This window comes from Ylistrum balloti, unplaced genomic scaffold (genome assembly GCF_031769215.1).
Source record: "Ylistrum balloti isolate Yb309-2 unplaced genomic scaffold, AGI_CSIRO_Ybal_v1 Utg370934, whole genome shotgun sequence".
NCBI lineage: Eukaryota > Metazoa > Mollusca > Bivalvia > Pectinida > Pectinidae > Ylistrum > Ylistrum balloti.
The window spans coordinates 256,400-275,940 of record NW_026782528.1 but is presented as its reverse complement, the minus strand read 5'-3'; the positions used below and the strand labels follow the sequence as shown (position 1 = coordinate 275,940).

The window sequence follows — 19,541 nt, the reverse complement described above, 5'->3', positions numbered from 1 at the left end:
ATGCCTTTTCAAACTTCTACTCATGGACAACTTTTAGATTTTAGATGAAAACAGTAAACTTATCATTCATTCAAGTTCAGGCAGCAAGTTTCTATGATTGATGATGAAATGATGAAAAAAAGTTTCAAAATGATTGCTGAAAATGATTTTTATTTCTTGGAATGATAAAATGATCATGACAACAATGGCAAGAAGACGAGGATAGAAAAATGAAATAATGGTATCACATGAGTTACAAACAATGATATACAATATTCTGACTCAGACGCACAGTTTGACCTTAGTACACCTGTAAACGTTCAAGTTACAACACAGGTAATTGGTCTTAATTCACAGTCAATGGTCTTAACACATGTCACATGTAACTGGTCTTAATCCCTGTCTAATGTAACTGGTCTTAATCCCTGTCTAATGTAACTGTTTTAATCCCTGTCAAATGTAACTGGTCTTAACGCCTGTCAAAGTCTTAATCCCTGTCTAATGTAACTAGTCTTAATCCCTGTCTAATGTAACTGTTTTAATCCCTGTCTAATGTAACTGGTCTTAATCCCTGTCAAATGTAACTGTTTTAATCCCTGTCTAACGTAACTAGTCTTAATCCCTGTCAAATGTAACTGTTTTAATCCCTGTCTAATGTAACTAGTCTTAATCCCTGTCAAATGTAGCTGGTCTTAATACCTGTCACATTTAAATTATCTAAATACACATCATACGTAAACTGTCTGTACACACATCACTGGTCTAAATGGTCGAACACTTTCCACATGTAACTGATCTTTTTAATATGTTGTGTGCAAATGATCTAAAACATGTATCATACAAGTAATCACTAGGTCTTATTACACCAGTCATGTGACAGGTCTTAATACACAGGACACGTGGTCTTGTTTGTAGCCGACATCAAGTGTGGCCGATTTTCAACATAGGTTTCACTGGTCTTCACTTGTCTCATGTTAAAAAAAAAACCAAACTGGTGTGTAAAATACAGCCAGAAGATGAAAAGTGTCTATGCCTGAAGTAAAACTAATATCATACACGTCAGGTGACGTCACAGAGAGTATTTTAAGATCATTTACCTCACAACCTGGTTGCCATGGCAAACAATGTCTATTTTTATTCAGTACTTGTTTCATTCATAAAAGATGTACAAACCACTGTATTCCTGGGTGACTATATTTCAGCTTGTTATTTAAATGACACCAATTTCTTCATTAGTATACATTATCTGAGAATTGTTCCAGTAGCATTTATTCAACTTTTTATTATTTAGAATTGATCAGTTAAGCTATCAACATGACGAAAAAAAAAAGAAAAAGAAAAAAAAAAGAAAAATAAAAAAATTGGAATGTAAACCATCTTTGAAAACATTATATGAAGCAATAACACTTTTAATCTGTCAGTGTTTGAATGCTTAGCTTGGAATACACAGATCATCCAGTAACTAGTTACTTGAACAGAAACTGCACATACTGTCAAAAGTGAACATGACTATAGAAATGACATTGAACAGGGAACTTAATACACAAAAACTATAGCACTTTTTTATGGCTTCAGATGTACTTGGTCCATAAGCTCAGCCACACATACAAACACGCTTTAATACTATTGAGAACCTAACTTCCCTTCTGGAAACATTTCCAGTTTCTGATGTACTGTCACTAACATACAGCCACAGGTTACAATAATTGATGGACTGTTACACACAGGTACTGATGGGATGTCATCTAAACAAAGCCACTGGTGATAAGTACAGGTGGACTGTCACTTAAACACAGCCACTGATGACAGGTACTGGGTGACTTTTGCTCAAACACAGCCACAGGAAACAGTTACTGGTAGATTGACACTCACAACCATGGTGACAGTTACTAGTGGAATAACACACACCCACAAACTGGTGAGTAACTGTTGAACTGTCACTTACACACAGTCACTGGTAACAAGTACTGATGGACTGTCACTTACACACAGCCACTGGTGACAAGTACTGATGGACTGCCACTTACACACAGTCACTAGTGACAGGTACCAGTAGAATAACACAGAGCCAAAGGTGACAGGTCCTGGTGGACTGTTCATTGTGAACTGTCACTTACACTCAACCATTAGTGACAGTTAATTGGAACCTGTCACTTAACACACAGCCATTACTGACAGTTAATTGGTACCTGTCACTTAACACACAACCATTGGTGACAGTTAATTGGTACCTGTCACTTAACACACAGCCATTACTGACAGTTAATTGGTACCTGTCACTTAACACACAACCATTGGTGACAGTTAATTGGTACCTGTCACTTAACACACAACCATTGGTGACAGTTAATTGGTACCTGTCACTTAACACACGGCCATTGGTGACAGTTAATTGGTACCTGTTACTTAACACACAGCCATTGGTGACAGTTAATTGGTACCTGTCACTTAACACACAACCATTGGTGACAGTTAATTGGTACCTGTCACTTAACACACAACCATTGGTGACAGTTAATTGGTACCTGTCACTTAACACACAACCATTGGTGACAGTTAATTGGTACCTGTCACTTAACACACAGCCATTACTGACAGTTAATTGGAACCTGTCACTTAACACACAGCCATTGGTGACAGTTAATTGGTACCTGTCACTTAACACACAACCACTGGTGACAGTTAATTGGTACCTGTCACTTAACACACAACCATTGGTGACAGTTAATTGGTACCTGTCACTTAACACACAACCATAGGTGACAGTTAATTGGTACCTGTCACTTAACACACAGCCATTGGTGACAGTTAATTGGAACCTGTCACTTAACACACAACCATTGGTGACAGTTAATTGGTACCTGTCACTTAACACACAACCATTAGTGACAGTTAATTGGTACCTGTCACTTAACACACAGCCATTACTGACAGTTAATTGGAACCTGTCACTTAACACACAACCATTGGTGACAGTTAATTGGTACCTGTCACTTAACACACAACCATAGGTGACAGTTAATTGGTACCTGTCACTTAACACACAGCCATTGGTGACAGTTAATTGGTACCTGTCACTTAACACACAGCCATTGGTGACAGTTAATTGGTACCTGTCACTTAACACACAGCCATTGGTGACAGTTAATTGGTACCTGTCACTTAACACACAACCATAGGTGACAGTTAATTGGTACCTGTCACTTAACACACAGCCATTACTGAGAGTTAATTGGAACCTGTCACTTAACACACAGCCATTGGTGACAGTTAATTGGTACCTGTCACTTAACACACAACCATAGGTGACAGTTAATTGGTACCTGTCACTTAACACACAGCCATTGGTGACAATTAATTGGTACCTGTCACTTAACACACAGCCATTGGTGACAGTTAATTGGTACCTGTCACTTAACACACAACCATAGGTGACAGTTAATTGGTACCTGTCACTTAACACACAGCCATTAGTGACAGTTAATTGGTACCTGTTACTTAACACACAACCATAGATGACAGTTAATTGGTACCTGTCACTTAACACGCAGCCATTGGTGACAGTTCATTGTGAACTGTCACTTACACAGCCATTTGTGAAAATGTGATTATATCAATTATCTCAAGAGAACAGCAGCAAAAGATATATGTATGCTTTGAAATATAGATGATCTCATGATATTTCCTGTGACAGTTGTGTCTTATACTGAGAAAGGATCATAAGTTGACTTTCTTTCATAATCAAATTATCTTGGTCAAATTTTGGTTTTAATTTATTGACTTTTAATTATTTCTTTGCACTTTGTACAATTTCATTAACACTGATGGTAGCAACACTAAAGAATGAAGGCTGCACTACAAGAACATGATATACCAGTTAAAAAGCATTTCAATATATTCTTTTGTGATTAATCCATGTTATTCTTTGGAATACCCCCTTGCCCACTATTAACCTGTTGAAAGTAAATACTTCTTATCCATCAACATACATACAACTCTGTGCGTGGCACAGCTTCTTCCATTCAAATCAAAGATCACAGAAAAAAAATAACAATTAGAAATGAAGGGTATAACAATGGATAATTTATGCAACAAGACAATAACAATAACAAAGAATTTGTTCAACTAGCAGTATCTCAATCATCTACCACCATAAATATCTAAAGTTAATATCATAGGAAACCTTGTTTGGATACTATCCATCAAACACTGTTTTATAAGGCTATACACTACCTTATACATTAGTAAAGGGTATATACTACCTTACTTAATTTGCCTGTAATTTGTGTAAAAGTTTTAAGGCTATATACTACCTTATACATTAGTAAAGGATATATACTACCTTACTTAATTTGCCTGTAATTTGTGTAAAAGTTTTAAGGCTATATACCATCTTCACACATTTTGCCTGTATATTAAGAGTTAAGGCTATATGCTACATTACACATTTTGTAATTTGTGTTTAAGAGTTAAAGCCATATGGTACCATACACCTGCAACTGCTGTTATGAGTTATGTTTGTAATTCAATAATCATTAACATTTCAAACTTGGAATATCCCCTCCCTCATCCTGTCTGATATTATTTCAAGGTATCTTAAATCATTAGTTATATAATTTGCATTCAAGTATCCTTTCCAATGGGTTACCTTACAAATGTTAGTCTTTTAGAAAAGGAGAAACATATTATAAACAATTTTTTGCTTCAAAAAAATGCATCTTTCTTGGTGTAACTAAATTTTACTAAAAACACCTGCATTATCATTTCAAGACCTTTGTGGAATTTTTGGAATGATTTCCAATTGGAGTGTGCTTATTTACTTTGACAGAATCAAGGGTGACTGTAGGGTCCAATAAACAACATCTGCTCAGAATAAATAACAATGATAAACACAAAGTGATCTGGCATTGTGATATAAAAAAAGTCTGAAGAGGCATCACATGGCCCTTCTCAGTCTTTGTCCTCTATTATATTTTTAACATTTTAATAAAAATTACATTATATACAGTATTGTACAAATTAGATATACAGATTTTATTTACATTACTTATTTACAATTCTTATTTCATATACTGATATATGCGAATCCCATCTCACTGTTTATGCGACTAGTTAAACAAACTATCATTTCACAGCAGCTTCCAAGCAATGTCAGTCAACTTGTTATTATTGGCTAGCCCACCATATCCAGCATACCAGACAACTTGTAATTAGTGGCTAGCACTCCATATCCATCTTTTAATTAGACAGCTATCAAGAGTCAAATTGTAATTAATGGTTGGCCAACTAGTAATCTGGTATAAAGAATCCAATTGAGACAGAACAGACTATCCTCCAATCTCACTATATAGTCATCAATTGATGGAGCACTTTTGCATTAGTTAAACTCTCTCTGCCCAATCAACCCCTGTAATTTGTTGGCCCACCCTCCTTGTCCAATAAGATTACCACCTACCTGAACATTGCCAGAATACTGATATTTGATGGTCAGACCACAGTCAATGTCTACTTGGTTAAATCCTTTCATTCTTGTTCATTGTGGGAGTTAAATCCTAGTCAAAGGGAAATAACTGTAATTTTGAGATTAACAAACAAGAAGTTAAGCCCACAGGGAAACAGAAAGACATGTAAAATCAATAATAAAAATGGTCTGACATTGCTTTTTGTGACTAAAGAATATAAATGATGCAAAAATCTACAAAAAATATATATTAAATGCAAATTACTGTAACCATGTTATTGCACATTTGTATGAAGCATGTCTGTGAAGGTGTTGTACCAGGTCTAGCCTGTAACATTACAACCTTAAAATGCAGAGATGAACACTGTCACTTGGCTCTAATCTCTCAAACAACTCCTAACAAAAAAATATTCTAAAACCCCATAAATCACAAAATGTGAAGCCTATAGAACACCTACAGTGTGATCTGTATAAATCTGATCTACATAAAGACTGGTGTTGTTTTGACAGAATCTTGAGCCTGATAAATCACTAGAAAACTTCTAGCTGACTTTACAGAGGCTGTGGCAAGAAAAACACAGTAACAGAAACAAGTATGAAGTGTAAAGGAACACTTAAGGTTTACACCCTTGATAAGTAACCTTAATAATAAACAGTGTAAGATTTGGCACTGCTACTTCAAATTTCTTATTTCAGACTTGACCAATCACAGCTTTGCTACTTATCAATAAATTTACAAAATGACCATTCAAAGAAGTCTGTTGAACTTTAATAATACAGATACATGTGTAGATATCTGGTTTCATGAAAAACTGTATACAGTGTTCTCATTTCTATTTTAAAGTATCATGAAAAAAAAAACTTTTTATGAAAATTTTTTTCTTGTATATCTGCACTTAAATAGGGAAAAGGATCCATTTTCAAACAATAACAATTTTAGTTGAAAAAAAACCAACAAAAAAAAAAAAAAAAACCAAAAAAAAAGAGCCCAGAAAACATTTGTAATTGGAGTACAGGTAAAATTTTACAGAACATAGCAAGTAACAAATCTGAGTTACTTATACAGTTTACATACATAACACGGGCTTTATAAAACAGAAAAACAACACTACTTTACATCTCTTGTCTTTTTCCTTCATATAGATATATAAAAATCAGAAATATAACAACTGATGTGGAATACATATATCAAGCAAATCAGTCAATAGATTGCATGTTCTCCCATTTTTCTTTATAAATTAATTTCTAGCCAAGGAATTAGGTGATTGCTGTTGAATTGCACTATGGAATGACTATTAAATATAAAAGCAAGCAACATTTGTCATTAACAATTATATATGCAGGTAATTGAACAGAAAGAAAATGTATGGATAGTGCCATTTCTGGGGCAAAAAATAAACTTTCAAATAAATATTGCTATCTTTCATCACAATAAGAATATTCAACAAAATTATATATTTTGACAAAACTAAGGCCCAACAATTCAAAGATACACACTTGGTCCCTTCAACAACTAAGTTAAAACTATCACAGACCTACTCTGTAGGCTTCTGGGGTCACAATACCTGATAGCTCCAGGTTTTGACAAAAACCCTACAGCAACTAACAATATATCTCTCTATCATGCTTTGACCTTTGTAATTCTATTTATGTCCATTTATGTCCAACATACTGTAACATCAGCACCACCTCAGGCAAATCCTCATTCCTAACTTTCCACTCATTCAAGATATTTCTAGCAAATCATTCATAAAATACAACATTCTCTGATTGGTAAATATACCTTTTCTACAGATTCTCAAAAGTGACCATGCCCTGCCCTCCAAATCAAGGGACTATTTATCCCATCTGTCTTCTATGCAGTGGTTTGTAGATCAAGTCCAGCTCCGTTATCAACTTCTTTGGAGTTGGTATGAATACATCTGCCTAAATTTTCAGGCAATCACACTTTTATTATCAATAGTGATTATTCCTTGGCCAAGAAGGCAAAGGTTGCCTCAACTTTAGAGGAGAGGTCACCCACTTCTAAACAACAGCCTCCATCTGAATCAAGTCAAGTTACTTTGACTACACAAAACTTTTAACATTAAAATCAATTCCATCTTGGAATTTTTGGTCATCTTAACCACCAACTGTTCAACCCAGACCACCAAATCTGAAAGAACACGAGTCTTGTACAGTAAAGCAACACCGATCCAAACACATTCTCGGGAGTCACTTTCAAGTACCAGATAATGCCCTTCCAGCTATTGATAATCTGTACCTCAAAAATCTAGGTATTATCATTTTAGGTCAGGTAGAAATATGGACTGAACAGATGATGACTAAATTGTCCAAAGAACATCCTCATCTTAAACTGATTGGTACAGTAACATTTGGCTGACAATAGTGAGATCTGTTTCCAGTGAGTTGTCTCCCCTTGAGGTGGGGAGTAGGTGAGACAGTGCTAGAACTGGTACCACTTCTTGTCTTTATATTTTAACATGAGTTGATGCGAAGCAGTAGCATAGCTCTCTGCTTGCAATGCCATCTGTTCTGTCCGCTCACCAAGATCTGACAACTTCTCACCACGCTCAATGAAGGCCTGAAAATTGGAAACCAAAATTATAATTGAAAACAAATGCTGACATAGACATACGGAATTATGTTACAGTTAAACATAAATGAAACTGGTCTTGGTAGCTTATTACTGATACCTACAACAATAATGAAATAATATTGATCATTGTTAAATGATTGATAATTGTTGATAATATCAGCTTCCTGAGCATCACAATATATTGATATTGGTGTTCCCAATGACCGCCCTAGTACACAAAGGTTAGTTATATCTATGAGTTCACACAATAAGCTGTAGATTTATCCATGAACACCGAGACATGTATACAACTGACCTTGTGTGCCCGTCCAACCTCTCCTGTGGCACTTGTGGTCTGTGTTTGTAGATGCTGCATGCCCCCAGTCCCTGGTAACCGTGTTGCCAGTCCCCGTGGGCCCTTCCCACTCATCTCTCCAACTACAACATAATACATCCTTATAAGAACATAACACCATTTTATGATATCTTGTCATGTGACTGTGCAATATCATGTTTATATTGCATGATGATGTGTCAGTCATAGTGGCAACACAAAGGAAATCATGTGAAAATCTCAAAAAAGATGTTCATTTCAAGTTTTAAATAGTTATTGACTGTATCTTTTACCAGTTTTCAGGCTGGCTACAGGACAGCAGAATATGTTTGATATTACTGGCTGAGAAGATTTGAAACATTTCACAGTCAGATATCCACTTAAAACACAATCAAACTAAGATGGGAACATATGCAGGACTGGTGTATTATATATAGGGCTGTGAGGATAACAACAGGTGTATATTGTATACATGGGAATGTACATTGCAAATACAGTGTTAAATATTGGATATTATTAAGATGGACTGTTTAATATAGGGTATTAACATTTTGTAGCTATTTAAGTTGCAATGAACTATAAGTTTTTTACAGCTTTTACTTTAGTAAAAACTGAAGATGTTTTCACTTACATAATTCCTCTCTGTCCAGTGTGGATGTCCCTCCTCCAAACAAACTCTTTAAAAAGCCCTGTTTTGGAGCTTCAGGGGTCTCACATGGTAAAAACAAATCAGCCAACATTTCATTCAGATTATCACTGGAAAAAACAAAGAGTACAACCAATGTCAGACAAAAACCAGCCTAACCAGAAAAGTCCTATAACGGACAATTATTGATATCCCTTAAACAATAGTAGGTTTTCAAGGTGTTAATGTCATCAACAAAACCTGTGACGTCTTAGTTACTATAGTGTAAGAGGGGAACATTAATTAGAAAGCTGAGAAAGATTTGTCAAGTATTTCTTAAAAAAAGAAAAAAATAAAAAAAGAAAAGAAAAAGAGATAAACTACCAATGTCCAAATCCAAGATGGCCATCTGTAAGCCATTCTTTTATAAACCCCAAAATCAAAATGCAACAACTAGAGACTAATGAGAACTATCGGATGAAATTTGAGAAAGAACCGTCCAGTCCTCATGAAATAATGACAAATTTTCTTTGTCAAAATTCAAGATAGCCGTCTCACAGCCATGTTATTTTCCTGATCAGACTTAAAGTGCATAAGTAGGAACCAAAGGGGAAGAAAAAATTACATTTTGCTGAAATGATAGCGAACAGCACAACGAAGGTACTTCACTGTGATGTAAGATCGTGTACTGAGTATTGTTGAGACAGGTACAATATTTTTCAAATTCTAGCTAGGAAACGCTCTGAAATTTGTTGGCATGGTATTTCAGAAATAAAATCTCCCCAAAGAGAAAATGCTCACTAACCTGATATGTGTGTAAGGTTATGTAGGATACATGTTTCATAAATGTGGTATCAGCAAAGAACTGATGATTATTGTTGTTTTAACAGAAGAGACGTACCTTATATCAGCAGAAAAGGACAGTTTCTGGATCTCTGTTGGTGAGCACAAATAACAAGCATGGCCATTACTACTGAAGCCAAATGTTCGGGCTATCCGGAGATCGGTAAGTGGCAGGAAATCCATGTCAAGTAGAGGCTTAAGGCTGGGTAGACTGAACACTGTTATATGACCATTGGCTATATAACATGCTAAACATACACTATCTGAAAATTAAGACAAATCAGTGTTTTTATTCTACCGTCATATGCATAATAATTTACACATCTCAGTATGATTCTAATCAATATGAATGCTTAGTAATGGGTGCCAGGTATACCACTATGAAGATGTTCATTTTACAGCTCTTTGAAATGAAGCAACAGTTAATTTTTTGTTGTGTTCAGATGTTTACCTTGTCAACGTATTCATTTCATTTGTATTCTGTACTGCTTGCATTTTTTTCTGATCTATTTCATATATGTAAATGTTATTCAATAAATCATTTGCACAGACTACTTTTGCAACAAATACTCATAAATATCACTGACAATGACAATACAATATCTTTGTCTTACCAAATCTAATAAACACATCATCTGTGATTCTTGTTTAGTTTTATAGCTCAAACTACTTTCTCAAACCAATGGGTTATTTTCTCAAAATAGAGAACTCTGGTATATCTTGCCAATTCTAAACAAGACCATTGCAAATGGATAAATGAAATGCAAGACTGACTGCTGTAGAAGTACATTCCTGCAGAGAATTAACACATCAGTTAACATCTACGCATATTTGACTGATCAGTAAAGTAGGCCTTTGTGGAAACTAGCGGAAAACTTTGACCAGACTGACAGAGACAAAATCAAGCGAGGATGTATCTTACCATGTAATGAGACTACATATGGCATCTACAATATACCATGATAATATATAATAAGACCTTTACCCTCACTTCAACTTACCATGTAAGGAGACAATATCTACCCTCATCGCAACTTATAATGTAATGCATCACATCTGCTGTCAATACAACTTACCACATAAAAAGATCACATCTGCTCTGAATCCAACTTACCACATAAAAAGATCACATCACATGATGAGATAACATCTTCCCTTATATCACAAAATGAGATCACACCTGCCCTTAATTGATACACCTTACCACAAAATGAGATCACATCTGCTGTTTTACTACAAAATGAGACTACATCTGCCTTAAATTAATACAACATACCACAAAATGAGATCACACCTGCCCATACCTTATACAACTTACCACAAAATGAGATCACACCTGCCCATACCTTATACAACTTACCACATAATGAGATCACACCTGCCCATACCTTATACAACTTACCACATAATGAGATCACACCTGCCCATACCTTATACAACTTACCACATAATGAGATCACACCTGCCCATACCTTATACAACTTACCACATAATGAGATCACACCTGCCCATACCTTATACAACTTACCACATAATGAGATCACACCTGCCCATACCTTATACAACTTACCACAAAATGAGATCACACCTGCCCATACCTTATACAACTTACCACAAAATGAGATCACACCTGCCCATACCTTATACAACTTACCACATAATGAGATCACACCTGCCCATACCTTATACAACTTACCACATAATGAGATCACACCTGCCCATACCTTATACAACTTACCACATAATGAGAGCACACCTGCCCATACCTTATACAACTTACCACATAATGAGATCACACCTGCCCATACCTTATACAACTTACCACATAATGAGATCACACCTGCCCATACCTTATACAACTTACCACATAATGAGATCACACCTGCCCATACCTTATACAACTTACCACAAAATGAGATCACACCTGCCCATACCTTATACAACTTACCACATAATGAGATCACACCTGCCCATACCTTATACAACTTACCACATAATGAGATCACACCTGCCCATACCTTATACAACTTACCACATAATGAGATCACACCTGCCCATACTTTATACAACTTACCACATAATGAGATCACACCTGCCCATACCTTATACAACTTACCACATAATGAGATCACACCTGCCCATACCTTATACAACTTACCACATAATGAGATCACACCTGCCCATACCTTATACAACTTATCACAAAATGAGATCACACCTGCCCATACCTTATGCAACCTACCACAAAATGAGATCACACCTGCCCATACCTTATGCAACTTACCACATAATGAGATCACACCTGCCCATACCTTATGCAACTTACCACAAAATGAGATCACACCTGCCCATACCTTATACAACTTACCACATAATGAGATCACACCTGCCCATACCTTATACAACTTACCACATAATGAGATCACACCTGCCCATACCTTATACAACTTACCACATAATGAGATCACACCTGCCCATACCTTATACAACTTACCACATAATGAGATCACACCTGCCCATACCTTATACAACTTACCACATAATGAGATCACACCTGCCCATACCTTATACAACTTACCACATAATGAGATCACACCTGCCCATACCTTATACAACTTACCACATAATGAGATCACACCTGCCCATACCTTATACAACTTACCACATAATGAGATCACACCTGCCCATACCTTATACAACTTACCACATAATGAGATCACACCTGCCCATACCTTATACAACTTACCACATAATGAGATCACACCTGCCCATACCTTATACAACTTACCACATAATGAGATCACACCTGCCCATACCTTATACAACTTACCACATAATGAGATCACACCTGCCCATACCTTATACAACTTATCACAAAATGAGATCACACCTGCCCATACCTTATGCAACCTACCACAAAATGAGATCACACCTGCCCATACCTTATGCAACTTACCACATAATGAGATCACACCTGCCCATACCTTATGCAACTTACACACACCTGCCCATACCTTATACAACTTACCACATAATGAGATCACACCTGCCCATACCTTATACAACTTACCACATAATGAGATCACACCTGCCCATACCTTATACAACTTACCACATAATGAGATCACACCTGCCCATACCTTATACAACTTACCACATGAGATCACACCTGCCCATACCTTATACAACTTACATCACACCTGCCCATACCTTATACAACTTACCACATAATGAGATCACACCTGCCCATACCTTATACAACTTACCACATACCTTATACAACTTACCACATAATGAGATCACACCTTACCTTACAACTTACCACAAAATGAGATCACACCTGCCCATACCTTATACAACTTACCACATAATGAGATCACACCTGCCCATACCTTATACAACTTACCACATAATGAGATCACACCTGCCCATACCTTATACAACTTACCACAAAATGAGATCACACCTGCCCATACCTTATACAACTTACCACATAATGAGATCACACCTGCCCATACCTTATACAACTTACCACATAATGAGATCACACCTGCCCATACCTTATACAACTTACCACATAATGAGATCACACCTGCCCATACCTTATACAACTTATCACAAAATGAGATCACACCTGCCCATACCTTATGCAACCTACCACAAAATGAGATCACACCTGCCCATACCTTATGCAACTTACCACATAATGAGATCACACCTGCCCATACCTTATGCAACTTACCACAAAATGAGATCACACCTGCCCATACCTTATACAACTTACCACATAATGAGATCACACCTGCCCATACCTTATACAACTTACCACATAATGAGATCACACCTGCCCATACCTTATACAACTTACCACATAATGAGATCACACCTGCCCATACCTTATACAACTTACCACATAATGAGATCACACCTGCCCATACCTTATACAACTTACCACATAATGAGATCACACCTGCCCATACCTTATACAACTTACCACATAATGAGATCACACCTGCCCATACCTTATACAACTTACCACATAATGAGATCACACCTGCCCATACCTTATACAACTTACCACATAATGAGATCACACCTGCCCATACCTTATACAACTTACCACATAATGAGATCACACCTGCCCATACCTTATACAACTTACCACATAATGAGATCACACCTGCCCATACCTTATACAACTTACCACATAATGAGATCACACCTGCCCATACCTTATACAACTTACCACATAATGAGAGCACACCTGCCCATACCTTATACAACTTATCACAAAATGAGATCACACCTGCCCATACCTTATGCAACCTACCACAAAATGAGATCACACCTGCCCATACCTTATACAACTTACCACATAATGAGATAACACCTGCCCATACCTTATACAACTTACCACATAATGAGATCACACCTGCCCATACCTTATACAACCTACCACATAATGAGATCACACCTGCCCATACCTTATACAACTTACCACATAATGAGATCACACCTGCCCATACCTTATACAACTTACCACATAATGAGATCACACCTGCCCATACCTTATACAACTTACCACATAATGAGATCACACCTGCCCATACCTTATACAACTTACCACATAATGAGAGCACACCTGCCCATACCTTATACAACTTATCACAAAATGAGATCACACCTGCCCATACCTTATGCAACCTACCACAAAATGAGATCACACCTGCCCATACCTTATGCAACTTACCACATAATGAGATCACACCTGCCCATACCTTATGCAACTTACCACAAAATGAGATCACACCTGCCCATACCTTATACAACTTACCACATAATGAGATCACACCTGCCCATACCTTATACAACTTACCACATAATGAGATCACACCTGCCCATACCTTATACAACTTACCACATGAGATCACACTTGCCCATACCTTATACAACTTACCACATAATGCCCATACCTTATACAACTTACCACATAATGAGATCACACCTGCCCATACCTTATACAACTTACCACATAATGAGATCACATCTGCCTTTAATACTATACTTACCACATAATAAGATCACAACAGCCTTGTTGTAACTTACCACGTAATGAAACCACATCTGCCCTCACCACAAAGGAAGCATCTGTTATTCGTGTCTTATATGGACAGGTTTGAGAAGGCAGGGACACTACCTGTAATATTTTTATAATAAAACAATTTCATTAAACTTTGTAAAAAAAACTTAGTTAGAAATTAAGAGTGCTAACTTATCATTTGTATTTTCTAATCACAGTGGTAGGAGTTCAACATGTAAGTATGTTAATATTGTACTTGTATGAACATGTAACACATCAAAAAACTGTTCAACAATCTTCAGTTTAAAGCTGACCTGGTTCAAAACCCAATCATAGTTTGTGTATACATTTGTATTAAATTTTTATAGCTTGGCATAGAGGCGATGAATTTAAACTATCTTTTCTGTGAATGACCATAAATTGAACTTCAGCTGAAAAACTTCACACAATGACCAACTGTGTGAAGATCCACTAAAATCAGCAAAGTGATTCACCTGGTGTTGTTTGACAGATTTTGGAAAATAGTTATTTTGAGCCATACTTACCATGCACATCATCAAATTTAAAGACTTGAAGCAAGGATAACATAAACCATAAAACTTAATCTAGATCTATAATATCCTTTACCTAATGTGCTACAGACAGTTGGTTAAATGTTAATGAACAAAGGGCTTGACTGGGTAATGTCTTCATATGTATGCTTTGGCATTACACATACAAATACAAAATAATGTTTTTTATACTCATCGTTATTGTAAAGGTTTTGGTTTTAAAATGAACCTAATAAATACACGATAAATCCCAATACTTACCCTTGCTTGTTTTTCTGAGCAGATTATGGCATATTGTTTATCACTGATTTCTGTTGACGGGGATGGAGAGATTCTTGGCTTTGGAGTGGTAGGTGTTGGATCTGTTGACAGAGAAAAACATCTTCTAGTAATGCTTCAATGCTTATGCAAAGAAAACTGATGTTTTCTTCAGTCGTCATAAGAACACTGCTATAGCAGAACGAAGAGCTAGAAATGCCAGTAGAAAGGGTCGGTCTGGTATTGTTGGTGCAGGGTGACTTTGAATTATGTATAATGCATGAATAACAAAACTGTCTGGCTCACGACTTGTATTGCAAAAGAAAGAAAAAACCCAATAAAATGTGTAACATACACAAAAATATAGCCTGTTTCCTTAACAACCAGGATATCTATTTCTCTGGCAAAAAGTTTGTTTCACTAATAAGTAGCACATCTTCTTTCACTACCAGCAAGGACCTATACTTCCCTAACACAAAAGTGTGGTTTGTTTCACCTGCAATCACGATGTCAGTCTCCCTAACACAAAATTGTTGCTTGTTTTAACTACAATCACAATGTCTGTCTCCCTAACACAAAATTGTTGCTTGTTGCACCTACCATCACAATGTCTATCTCCCTAGCACAAAAGTGTGGTTTGTTTCACTTACAATCACAATGTCTGTCTCCCTAGCACAAAATTGTTGCTTGTTTCACTAACAATCACAATGTCTGTCTCCCTAGCACAAAATTGTTGCTTGTTTCACTAACAATCACAATGTCTGTCTCCCAAACACAAAATTGTTGCTTGTTTCACACACAATCATGATGTCTATCTTCCTAACACAAAAGTGTGGCTTGTTTCACTAACAATCACAATGTCTGTCTCCCTAGCAAAAAACTGTTGCTTGTTTCACTAACAATCACAATGTCGGTCTCCCTAACACAAAAGTATGACTTGTTTCACACACAATCATGATGTCTGTCTCCCTAACACAAAATTGTTGCTTGTTTCACACACAATCATGATGTTTATCTCCCTAAAAGTCTAGCTTGTTTCACTAACAACAACCTGACTTGTGTCTCCACTTACTTCTATCTCGTTTCTCTTTGTCCTTGCTTTCCTTCTTCTCCTGCCACTGTTCAAACTGTGTGGGGATCAAAGTACCCATACAATCCAGGAAAGACATGGTTAATACTGAACCCTTCAGTCGGATTAACGTACCTGTACAAATACACATAGGATACTGTAAAAACCTAACTGGGGCTGTGGCCACAAAAATACTATAAGCGTAATTAATTTAGGGCAATCAAATTAAGTACATATCACTTTCCGGCAAATTAAAGCAATGATGAGTTCACATGTCAGTAATTACTGCTATATATAAACAATATCTAGAAACAATAATTAGTGCCATCATACTTTAGCACGATACTTTCAGCACAAAAAGCAAAATAACCACTATAATATATACCGGTATGTTTACAGTATGTGGTGTGGATTGAGAGAAGGTAAACGGTTGGGCTAATATGAAAACATGGTTGTGTTTATGGTTAAACTAAATGTACTTGTCTTCATGCCAATTGTACATATAGCCAAAATTTATTAGTGAATCATTTTCACATACATCATTATTCTAGTCCAACTGGATGTATAAAATTCCACTATTGGAGCAACAGCCTTAAAAGCCACACAGATAATTCATATAATTTGTTCAACATAAAATGACCATGGCTTTGTGTGCCTCTCTGATGCCCCTTGTGAAAGTTGACATAATGTGTGATGGGCGAGTTAAGAGACGTATTTCACTGGGTGACACTGTGACAGGTTGCGTGCCTCTCTGATGCCCTTGTGGAAGTTGACATAATGTGTGATGGATGAGTTAGAGAGCTATTTCACTGGGTGACACTGGGACAGGTTGCGTGCCTCTCTGATGCCCTTGTAGAAGTTGACAGAGTGTGTGATGGATGAGTTAGAGACGTTTATCACTGGGGGACACTATGACAAGTTGTGTGCTTCTCTGGTCTCCATGTAGAGGTAAATTTAGTATGTTCATGGGAAGGTAAAGAGAGACTTACCACTGGGGGACACTATGACAGGTTGTGTGCCTCTCTGGTCTCCATGTAGAGGTAAATTTAGTATGTTAATGGGAAGTTAAAGAGAGACTTACCACTGGGGGACACTATGACAGGTTGTGTGCCTCTCTGGTCCCCTTGTAGAGGTAGATTTAACACTATCACTATAACTGAACCTAAACTGGTTCCTACCCATAGACACGGACTTGTAAAATTATCTGTAACAAAAATAATTTCAACAATATATTGGATTGATTGATTAAACCAACATAAATATAATATAAATATATGAATTTTGACATATTTAGAACATTTTCTTTAGGCTAGCAACATCAATTGAATAGAAGTTCTTATAACACAACTAGTAGAAGATTAGCGTGATGTTTCGATGACTACACAGATTACACAACACATTACAGACCAAGTGTTAAACAAAGCATAGCTGAATTGACACCAACTGACTATAATCTGTTTACTATAATGTCACTCTACTTTCAACCTTAGCGTACATAGGATTATAGTATGTCAGTGCTAGTACGCTCCACTCTGGTCATTTGTCTGATGAAGGTGACCATGAAGTCATCAAAATGTCACCCTCTAATCTTCTACTGGTTGTGTTACAAGAACTTCTATTTCATTGAACTTTGACAGAATTTTATCTAATAGATGATCACAAACAACAGATCTGTTAGATTAGACTCTGACTTGTTGTTTGACTATCTTAGCCAAGTTTTCCAGACTTCACAATCGCTTTAAGAAGATGTATAGGTTATCATCCCAGACTTTCATGTCCTGGTCAAATTCAGAGCAGTTCTTAATCAACAATAAGTGCTTCTGAGAGGGGAAAAATGTTGTAATCCTAAGTCATTACCATTTTATAATTAGACAACACACTAACAAAATAAAATAGACCTGTTTTTCTAGCATAGGAATCTGCAAACACTAAAGACTGGATAGCCTCCCTTGAAACATTTTCTAGACTTGACATGCTAGAACTCCGAGACCTTGAAAAGGATGCCCCGTCAGATTTATCTGAAATTCAAATCAGTATAAAAACAAAATAAAAGAAATATCACAGTCATAATAAATTGTCACATTTCAAAACTTGAGAGCTTTCAATTACTTAGCTTGATTTCATAGTTATTCAATCTTTTTATTCATTTGCAATTCTTTAACCCATTAACAGCTTTTAAAATCTTTAACATAAATAATGATCAGTAAAATTTAAAAGATATTATTTTGACAATTTATAAATCATTTGCCTGAAAAAAATAACTGGAAATAGTTAACAACTTAGCAATGTTTAAAAGTTACAAGAATAATACAATGTTACCAACTTATCTTTCTAAATAGAATATTGATGAATTCACCAGGAAATGATCCTTTCTCTTTCCATATCATTTACAAGGGGCTTCAATATGGAAAAATTTGGTTGTGCAAGAAGTAGGGCATATGGGAAAAGTCAAAATTGACTAAGCTGGAGTTTGGTAAATGGACAAAATGGATGTGTTGAAAAAGATACCATAATTGTATATTAACATTATAGGGCTGAATGAGTGATGCAAGAAGATAAAGAAATGAATTTAACATATTTCAACAGATATTTGTCATATACAAGTGTACACAGCTTGATCTCATTGTCACCATATCATATACCATAAAATCCTCATATGTGTTTTATTTTAGCTTGTGGAAAAACCTATGTAAACAAAATCCCATACAATCATAATTACATACATCATTTCTAAGACAGTACAGCTAAAAAATGTTTATTTCC

The 19,541-nt window shown here is 36.2% G+C and overlaps 1 protein-coding gene across 1 annotated transcript in view; it reads right to left on the bottom strand.

Moving 5' to 3' along the window:
* Window positions 1-6,335: 6,335 nt before the first annotated feature.
* Window positions 6,336-19,541, bottom strand: part of LOC132559564 (syntaxin-binding protein 5-like) — a 97,975-nt gene continuing 84,769 nt past the window's right edge. The window contains exons 21-29 of the mRNA XM_060224195.1: window positions 18,677-18,796; window positions 17,860-17,982; window positions 16,782-16,913; window positions 15,713-15,813; window positions 14,927-15,017; window positions 9,879-10,083; window positions 8,984-9,108; window positions 8,335-8,456; window positions 6,336-8,024 (exon numbers count right to left, since the gene is read on the bottom strand). Of these exons, the coding sequence (XP_060080178.1) occupies window positions 7,887-8,024; window positions 8,335-8,456; window positions 8,984-9,108; window positions 9,879-10,083; window positions 14,927-15,017; window positions 15,713-15,813; window positions 16,782-16,913; window positions 17,860-17,982; window positions 18,677-18,796 (1,157 nt within the window). The 3' untranslated portion in view covers window positions 6,336-7,886. The remainder of the gene's footprint in view (window positions 8,025-8,334; window positions 8,457-8,983; window positions 9,109-9,878; window positions 10,084-14,926; window positions 15,018-15,712; window positions 15,814-16,781; window positions 16,914-17,859; window positions 17,983-18,676; window positions 18,797-19,541) is intronic.